The 10,067-nt window shown below is 44.4% G+C and overlaps 1 protein-coding gene across 2 annotated transcripts in view; it reads left to right on the forward strand.

Moving 5' to 3' along the window:
- Window positions 1-9,421, forward strand: part of WIPF2 (WAS/WASL interacting protein family member 2) — a 62,989-nt gene extending 53,568 nt beyond the window's left edge. For both annotated transcript variants that reach the window (XM_008067043.1, XM_021717080.1), the window contains 3 exons: window positions 1,319-1,528; window positions 3,937-4,038; window positions 4,578-9,421. In XM_008067043.1, coding sequence (XP_008065234.1) covers window positions 1,319-1,528; window positions 3,937-4,038; window positions 4,578-4,618 — 353 coding nt within the window. In that variant the 3' untranslated portion in view covers window positions 4,619-9,421. The remainder of the gene's footprint in view (window positions 1-1,318; window positions 1,529-3,936; window positions 4,039-4,577) is intronic.
- The last annotated feature ends 646 nt before the right edge of the window (window positions 9,422-10,067 follow it).

A 10,067-nucleotide genomic window follows, 5' to 3' on the forward strand; every position in this document is an offset into this window, starting at 1 on the left:
CCCAGGCGGGTCTCGAACCCACAGGCTCAGGCAATTCACTCACCTCAGCCTCCCAAGGCGGGGGATTACAGACTGAGCCACCGAGCCCGGCTTAATTTTTAACTTTTAAGGGTGAATTTGATTTTTAAAAATGGCCAAAAAGCAGAACCAGGTGTAGGTATGCATATCTCTGTTGTTTTTTATAGTGGGCCAAACTCAGAAGAGAAGTGTGATCATCATATAATGTTTATGATTCTGTCTGATACGCTAGCTTTGGAGGCAGTTCCAAAAGAGGCGTTCTCAATTTTTTTTGATCATCAAGACTATCACTGGAAATAAGTAACTTCCCAAGATGAATCTATTATGCTTATTTTGAAAAACCACCCATTGTAGTATGTACTTTAAGGGCTAGAATAAGTGATATAGCCTGTACATGCTATGGGAGAGCAAAGGAGGCCCTCAGTGAATTGCTTTGGGAAAGCCTTGAGAAGCTAGACTTGAACCTTGAAGGATAGATAGGATTTGGAAGTAAGGAAAGAGGGCTAGGAGAATGTTGTGGGAGGTGTCTCAAGAACAGAGTATATGTAATCCAGTTTATTCAGCAAACATCAACTGAGTACCTAGCATGTGCTGTACATTTGGCTGAGCTTGGGAACCCAAATGAAAGAACTGTCCAGACATTGCAGTAAACTGAGGGAGAAGCACATATAATGAATAATTATACCTCAGTATAGTAGTATAGTAGATATAGGCTACAGGCAAGGGCAGAAGAGGAAAACCTATTTCCACCTAGGAATTAAGAAAGAGAAAGAGAAGAAGGTGAGATCATGCTGATTGTGTGGTAGGACTTGAGACTTGAGACTTTATGATGTAGGCAGTGCAAAGCCCTTAGAAGAATTTGAGCAAGGTTTTAAGGGAGATTAGTGAGTTAGTGGTATGCAAAATGGATCGGAGGAGTAAGAGATTGGAAGCAAGGAGAACATTTGGAAGACTTTTGCAGTAGAACAGGCTAAATATTAGAGACACCTGAATTAGAGTTGTGGAAAAAGGTGTGGAAAAACAGGAAAAGATCAAGAACAGGTAGGGTTCTGGACTTACTTGAGGGAAATTAAAAAAGGCCACACGTTTATTCTGAACGTTGATATCTGGAAGAATGGTGATTTTGTTCAGGTAATAAGGATGAGGGGGATGGTGAATATCATATTTAACATGCCAGCCATAGGCTCATAGCACCGGGTTCTTTGGGAAAACATCAAGGTACTCTTTTAGCTCATGCCCTGAATCCCTCTACCCCTTGCCATCTCCACATCTTAGCCTAACTTTTGGATTTTAATTGCAGCTCCTCCACCCCCGCCACCCATGATCCGAAATGGTGGCAGGGATGCTCCCCCTCCCCCCCCACCATACCGAACGCATGGGTCAGAACCCCTGAGCCGAGGAAAGCCCCCACCTCCACCTTCAAGGACACCAGCTGGGCCACCCCCTCCTCCCCCGCCACCCCTGAGGAATGGCCACAGAGATTCTATCACCACTGTCCGATCTTTCTTGGGTAAGTAGCTATTTTAGTCTCATAGTTCCTGTGGTGACTTTTCTAACTCCGGTCCTTGGCTGCTGAATGGCCAGTATAGAGTGGGACTGGCCACACAATATCTTTTGTTTACAGTAATTCCCCCCTAACTTTACTTTCAGACTTATAGCCCCTATTCATTGATCTCCTTTATATGAATTATAAGCATACTTTCTTTGGATTAAAGTAAAATCAACAAGTGTTGTGGTAACTCTAAAGCCTCCCTTGTGCCCTCAAGGATCATTATTTGTGGTTTGCTTTTAGATCAGAGACTCTGTGTCTTCTTTAGGATTATTCAGACAGGAATTATGTATCCTTCTAGGAAGGTGAGCCCCTTTCTGGCTCTTTAAAAACAAAACACCACAGTGTACATTAATCCAAAGCACTAACTAGCTAGCTATGTTACCTAGAGGAAGTCACTTTACTTCCTTGGGTTGCACTTTCCTTTAATGTAAAAAAGAGACTGACGAGATCAGGAGCATATCAGATGAACTTTTCCAAGGTTATAAATGTTGGGGCTGCTACCTAAGAAACTGTAATTCATGACCGGGTGCAGTGGCTCACACCTGTAATCCCAGCACTTTGGGAGGCTGAGGCGAGAGGATTGACTGAGTCCAGGAGTTCAAGACCAGTTTGGGCAACATGGCCAGACCTCGTCTCTACAACAAGTCAAAACATTAGTCCGGCATGGTGTCATGCTCCTGTATTCTCGGCTACTTGAAAGGCTGAAGAGGAAGGATCACCTGAACCCAGCAGGTCAAGGCTGCAGTGGCTATGAGCATACCACTGCACTCCAGCCTGGGTGACAGAGGGAGACTCCTACTCAAAAAACAAAAGAAAAATATTCTAATTCATGGTTCTGGGGATGAAAACTTTAGTGAAAGTTGTCCAGAAGATGTTGTTAGGCCCTCTATTGATGTCCTCTAAAATAGATCTATAAGCCCGGCTCGGTAGCTCAGCCTGTAATCCCATGCCTTGGGAGGCTGAGATGAGTGGATTACCTGAGCCCGCGGGTTCAAGACCCACCTGGGCAACTTGGTGAGACCTCATCTCTACAATAAATCAAAAAATTAGCCGGGTGTGGTAGTGAACGCCTGTAGTTCCAGCTACTTGGAAGGCTGAGGCAGAAGGATCATTGGAGCCTAGCAGGTCGAGGCTGCGGTGGCCGAGAGTGGCCACTGCACTCCAGCCTGGGCAACAGAGTGAGACTCCAACTCAAAATAAATAAATAAATAAATAAAATAGATCTATAAGGTTCCTTGCAACCCTAACACTCCAGATTCTTTTTTTCCCCCCAGATTCTTTAATGATTGCTCTCCTTCCCTATTCCTGTTAGGTAGATCAGGGTTTCTTTTTTGTTGTTTGTTTTTCATTTTTGAGACAGCATTTTGCTGTGTTGCCCAGGCTGGACTTGAACTCCTGGGCTTAAGCAATCCTCATGCCTCAGCCTCCTGAGTATCTGGTATTAACAGGTGCACACCACCATGCTTAGCTCAGGTTTTTGCTTTTAAAAAATGTTCCAGCCAGGCACGGTGTAATCCCAGCATTTTGGGAGGCTGAGGCGAGAGGATTGCCTGAGTACAGGGGTTCGAGATCAGCCTGGGCAACTTGGTGAGACGTCGTTGCTACAAGAAATCAAAAAAATTAGCTAGACATGATGATGTGCGCCTATGGTTCCAGCTCATTGGAAGGCTGAGGCGGAAGGATTGCCTGAGCTCAGCAGGTCTTGGCTGAGGTGGCCATGAGCGTGCCACTGCACTCTGGTCTAGTGACAGAATGAGACTCCAACTCAAAAAAGCAAAAAGAAAGTCCTAATTGTAGAAACCTTTGGAATGTGTTCAAGCCACAATATAGAAAATGTGAGCCTTCTTTTGGAGAGGCCATCAATAGTGGGAGTGGGGCCATGAGATGGCTGTCCCAACTGTGTTGCAGGGCTAAGTGAGGGTAACCTGGACTGGAAAGGAATTGGTCAAATCTCTCACTAGCTGGAAACACATTTTCAATTTTAAATTAACTTCTATCAATTTGTGAATTTAGTTCAGTTAGTTTCTCATGGTGACAGTCCCTAAGATGACCATGTTATTGAAACAGAATTATATTTCTTTCTGCTTCCATGCAAATAGCTAAGCTTCTTTCCTGTTAAGTGCCTGATTTGTAGTGGAAAGATGTAAAGACTCTTTATGTGGAGAGCCTTGGAACACATCCTTTGTGTGTGAAAGGCCCATGGGGTGAGTTGCTGTGCTCAGGAACTTGGTTATTATGGTGAGGCGGTCCCTCACAGAGCATCAGAGTACGTGAGAGGTGAGTAAGCAAGGTGGGTCTTCAGTAGCCAGAGGTCTGTAGAAGCATAAGCAAGAGTGATAGGAAGTAATATTCTATTATTTTTGCAGATGATTTTGAGTCAAAGTATTCCTTCCACCCAGTAGAAGACTTTCCTGCTCCAGAAGAATATAAACACTTTCAGAGAATATATCCCAGCAAAACAAACCGAGGTGAGAATAGTAGTAAAAAAAGTTTTTCCATAATTGCATAGTATGTAGAATTTGTGTTTTCTTTTTTTTTTTTTTTTTTTTGAGTAGGAGTCTCACTCTCGCCCAGACTGGAGTGCAGTGGCTGCTCCCAGCCACCGCAGCCTCGACCTGCTGGGCTCCAGCGATCCTTCTGCCTCAGCCTTTCAAGTAGCTGGAACTATAGGCGCATGCTACCACGCCCGGCTAATTTTTTGATTTATTGTAGAGATGAGGTCTCGCCAAGTTGCCCAGGCAGGTCACGAACCTGCGGGCTCAGGCAGTCCACTCATCTCAGCCTCCCAAAGCGTGGGATTACAGGCTGAGTTACTGAGCCCGGCATGTATATTTTTTTATGTTAAAATTTGTTTTTCTTCGTCTTCATTTTCTTAAAACAACAACAATAAAACAGTTCACAGATTTGGAAGATCAGCTTAAAGAGCCCGTCTTTTTTCAGGAATGTGTGGGTTGTTCAGAGTCTGGTGGGTGATCTGTATGTGTGTGGTTTTATTTTGTTTTTTCAGCTGCCCGTGGAGCCCCACCTCTGCCACCCATTCTCAGGTGAAGCCTGGCTTGGTCCTGTTCCTCAGGAAAAGAGTGGACCTTCTCTACTTCTCAGATGGTCCCTTCCATTCCCCTGAACCTGCATGAGAGCTCCTAATATGTTTCTCCAGTGCAACCAACCCCTAGACTCCAAGCGTCCTCCCAGCTCACCTCCATCTATGCATCTCGTCTCTGGACTTGGTGATTGGACTCTTCATATCGACAGGGGGTCTCACATCCTGCATCCATCCTTCCTCTAGCAAGCCCTGCTAGCCAGATGAGAAAAAAGCTTCTGTGTCTCCTGCTTTCCTCTTGGGGAAAGGTGCCTTGTTGTGATGAACTAACTCATTGTTGGGTCAGGGTATATTCCCACTGTGGGGAAGTTTGGCAGGTTTATTATTTTCCATCATTTAGGAGGCTGGCATGACCAGGACTTCTGGTTGGGAGGGGAGCATTTTTAGTTAAACAGGAAAGGATTTTGCAGAGAAGTGATCTGTTTTAAAGGTCGACTTTGGAGAAAGGCAAGGAAATGGGTCTGCTTTATTTTTAGGGGTATTTTGTTTTTGTTCTTACTCCCTCACCCCCATCCCAGGGATAAGTTGGATATAAACACTAAACACTAATCAGTTGAACTTAACATTTAATAAAAAGAAGAGGGTGAAATGAACTGAGGATCATTTTAGAGCTAGTCAGTTCCTCTGTAGCAAAGGGACCAGGAACCATTTGAGTCCTCTGGAACTCCCTGCCCCATTTCTTCAGGGTGCTAGGCTGAGAGAGGCTTCTCCCTCCACCCCAAGCCCTCAAAAGAAAAGTTACTTTGGGGGTGGCATCATTCACTCCTGATTCACAAGCCCTAAGACCTCTGGTGGGAGATAGGAAGATAGGGTTTGGGCCTTGGCCTTGGCCTTAACTGTGACCTTGAATCTGCCTCAGTCTTTTCTGACTGGCCCAAGTGTTCAGCAGCCCTTTCAGTCCAGGATGACAAAGAAGGGACGGGTGAAGCACCTCGTGGAAGGGGCAGATGATGGGACTACAAAGGACTTTAAGGCCTATTCGTACTAAAGTTCACCGCCCATCCATGTTACTGAGCAGGCTATTCCTTTTCCTTTCTCCACCCCCCTTATCTTCCCAGGACTGCAGAAAGTAGAGAAGGGTGAAGAAGTGAGTAGAGGTTTTTGGGGATATTCAAAGGTATCCTCTATGCCAAGAAGCACAAAGACTTTGGTGAGGTGTGCCTCAGTCCAGTAGATCTTCCTTGGCAGCAAGCACTATGTTTCATTGTCTTCCAGGTCATAGTTAAAGAGCACAGAGAAAATGGAGGTTCCCAGTCTAGGCAGGAACTGAGTTGGATGATAAGATGGGACTTCCCCTTCTCCAATGGTAGGATGGGGCATCTGGACTTGACACACCAGATGCTTTGGTCTGCTACAGCTGTTACCATGTATAGAAGCTGTGATCAAAGCTTGGAATGAATGAAAACAGGGAGACCATGACTGTTCGTTGAAATGGATGGGGAAAATTAGTTTAAACATTTTATTAGACACATCACAGGCCTAAACCACCTTAGGGACCTTCCCAATCTATTGGATCGCAGGCTAAGGATCTGTGTGTGGTGTCAGGCAAAACCCAAGTCTTCCCAGTGCTAGGTGAGGGACGGCTCAACTTGGGGTGTTTGTAATGAGTTCTGCTCTTCTTTGCCATCCCCTGGACCACATTTACTCTTGGGACAAACCATGACTGGTCTGTCACCAGACTTTCTAATCATTTTTTGTTTATTGTTCTTTTCTAATCTGCTAGCAGTTATCTCCTGGAAGTCTCCCCAGTATTCTGAAGTGAACAGAGCTAGTGGAGAGGAAAGGAGAGCTACAGGAGTTGATACTGCAGCAGAGCTCCAGGGTAGATGCTGACAAGTTCCTGAACTTTGACTGTGAAGTCTTCCCATTTATTTTTGAAATGGGAGTCAATGCCTTTTGTACAATATTATCCAAGTGTGTCTTTTTTTGTTTTTCCTTAACTCAAACATACAGCATCAAAATATCACAAATAAAGCCAAACCCCAGCTTTTCACTGGGGCTGATATCTTCCTCCCCATGACCTGCTGCCCTTCATATTCCCCGGCATTTGGACTGTGTCACATATGGGTATTGATTGTATATTTGTTGTCTTGACCTGGTGAAAAAAGGCCCAGATCTAGATCTGGTCACGTGGGTTTTCTTCTTCAGAGCATGTTGATGACACAGCACCTGTTTAAGTGTCTTTGCCTTATACATTATTTGGTTCCACTGTTAATAATAGATTTATTATCATGTATATTTACTATTGAAGATGGGAATGTGACCCTTATAGTTACTGGTCTATTTTGTATGTTGTAAAAAGCTTATAATATAGGTTTAAGGTGGGCTGGCTACAAGAGCACTACACCTCTCACCTTTTAAACTGCTCTTTTTATCTGCTTGTGGAGGGTTGTCTCTTCGGTGGAAGATTGGGTGGTCTCATGTTGAGGCTGTTGCCCAGTCCAAATAACTCCCTTTTCCCCTCCCAGAAGGAAGAGACATTGCCCAACTAAGAAGCATCAGGAAGCTGTGTTAAAAGCCCTTGTGTGGGTTTGGTTTTGTGATGTTTTTTCCTAGTGGGAAAAATGTAATAGTTTCTTAGCCACCCTGTCTGGGAAGCAGGGCAGTGGTCTCCAGGTTTTTAAATTAACTAGATTTCCCTCTTCTCCCTTCTCTCTGGTCACCAAACCTGGACCAAAGCGCTTTGATATTCCAGGTATGGTTTTCTCTGTCATGGGGATTTGCTCCAGCTGCAGAGCCCCATCATTTTCACGGTCTAGGCCAGCAGAGAGAGAGCCTAGGGCTACCCCATCTAACGGATGTGAGACTGCTTGGTCTCCAGGAACTCTTCCCAGCCCTCCTAACTGGCAAAGCAAGGAGACTCATCACTGGCCATTGCGCTGGGGGAATCCCCCCACCCTGTGGCTTCCCAACTTAAAACCCAGATTCACCTCCAGGGATTGGTGAGAAAAAAAATTGTAAATAGACTTGCTACAGAGCAACTCAGGGTTGGGGTGTGTTTTAATTCTCCTGATCACTTGAAATAATCTGTAGGCTGAGTGCTTATAGGAGTGGGGGAGAAGTGTAACTCCAGGGTCCTTCCCTTCTGTGAAGCTCTGGGGGTGGAGTGTAGGGCATCTGAGGCCCTTTGATAGCACTACACTGAGCTGCCTAACCTTCTGGAAACCCAACCTGCAATCAACCGCAAATCCGATTCTTCACATTCCAATTGTAGTCTTTCCTTCCCTACTGAACCTCAGTCCCTGGTTGTGTGGTCAAGGTGGCTTTCTGTTAAGCCACCTTAATTTAGGGAATGGGAGAGGAGAGAGGAGGGCCATTACAACTCTGCCTTCAAGACTCATCTCTTAAAAATGAAACAAAATTACAACCACCTTCAAAATCACATGCAAAAAAAAAAAAAAGATAACTTGTTTATCCGAAGGAAGGGTTTGGTTCCATTCAACTCCACGTTCATTGTGCCTTTACTTGTGTTAGATTTCTGTGCTTTCTTCCTCTCCCTCTTTGAAGCAATTAAAATCTTCCTTGGTAACGGCTGTTTCCTTCTTTCAACTCTTGTTTCTGGCAACTTAGTGGGTTCCTTCTCTAATTATCTTAAAACTCATTCCACTGGTGACAGAGGGGCCTGGCCTTCTTTTCTCATGTCTAACCTTTGTCCTTTCCCACAGTACCCAGCATGAAAAGTCACCGTTAACACTGAATAAGAGACTAGAATGACACGTGTTTGTGCACGTGTGTGTGTGTGTGTGTGTGTGTGCGTCTGCATGTGGATCCATTTCATTACAAAATAATTTATTGTATGATTTATTTTGGAGTTGTATTCTGATTACAGTGCTCCCTCTCCCAAATAGCATTGATTTTTTATTTCTCCCTCTAAATGTATACTCTGGTCTCAGGTTGGATTATTTGGTATATTTCTTTTTTCTGGATGCCGTGCAGTTTAATTAAACCTTGCTTAAAAACAAAAACAAAAAACTGAAAACTGTGTACTCTTGTTGGGAAGACTGCCTCAAGTGATGACATAGAGAGGGAGGAAAATCTGCTGCCTCGTCTTCTGGGTAAATTGGTTGGTGTGATTCTGAATCGACTGAGAAAGATGTGCTGATAGGCAGAATCATCTGCAGCTTCCCAAGGGCTTTTCTCTCCTCTTCTGCTTCTGTAGATTTGAAAATCACAGTTCTTGTTGGCCTTTCTGACCAGGAGACTCTCGTTTGCGCATGATTTCAGGGAACCCAGGAGGCTCCCCTGGCTTTGTGTCTTTTCCTTCTGTCCCTTAGGATTCTACCTGGGTGGCATGACAGAGTCTCAGATGGAATGGGAGAAAAGGTGGAGACCAAGCATACAGACTGTATCTATTTTTACGTGGGTGCTGGCTGTTTTTCTTTGCTGAATTTTTAGCTGAAATCTTAGCTGGTTTTCTTGAACTTTGACGTTAGGTGTAAAAATTCAGCCAGACATTCTCTGCTTTCTGTGGTCAGCCAACATAATAACCACTAAGGAAGACTTAATGAGCTTAACTTGCACTTTTCATTACTGGCAAAGGTCTTGAAATTATTTCCCATACTGATTCATAATGGGTGTGTGTATGAATCACTCTCACATAATTTAGATATAAAAATCTATGAGGGTAAGGGGGGGAGGGGAAATAAAGGACTCCTTTCATTTTCATCCATACTTTCCAGGTTGGCTGAATCCCTGATTATCTGACCCATCATTGTTATTAATATGATTAATAAACTACCTATTTATTGATTTAATTGTTCCTCCTGACTTTAAATAGCCTGCAAATGGAGCTTACCTAAATGACCTTCAACTGCCTAACCCTATAAACTTTGTCTTATTCGGATGGTATTGCTAATCTGAATGTGTGAATACACACAAACACACACACACACACACACACACACACACACACACACACACACATGCACGCGAGCCCAAGGATGTCAGACAAGTCTTTCCAGTGTGATTTAATTCTTCCTCCATGATACTGTGTATGAGTTAGCAGGTGAGAAGAACACTGGTTTGCTCACTTCACTACTGAGGCACAGCTGCTTGCCATGAATGTGCTTCTTAAGTATTTCCTGAACCAACCCAGCCATAGAGACTCGCTGGAAGAGCTGCCTGTCTGACTTCCTAGTACTCTGCAGACAGAGCTAAGAGAACTATGAAAAATGAATTAGAACTAGGGCTTGGTGGCTCAGCCTGTAATCCCAGTGCTTTGGGAGGCCGAGGTGAGTGGATTGCCTGAGCCCGCGGGTTCAAAACCCGCCCTGGCAACTTGGCAAGACCTCATCTCTACAATAAAAAAAGAGAGAAAAAAATCAGCTGGGCGTGGTAGCGCGTGCCTGTAATTCCGGCTACTCAGAAGGCTGAAGCAGAATGATCACCAGAGCCCAG

The sequence above is a fragment of the Carlito syrichta genome, unplaced genomic scaffold (assembly GCF_000164805.1).
Source record: "Carlito syrichta isolate Samal-C Ts95f unplaced genomic scaffold, Tarsius_syrichta-2.0.1 Scaffold309274, whole genome shotgun sequence".
Classification (NCBI taxonomy): Eukaryota; Metazoa; Chordata; class Mammalia; order Primates; family Tarsiidae; genus Carlito; species Carlito syrichta.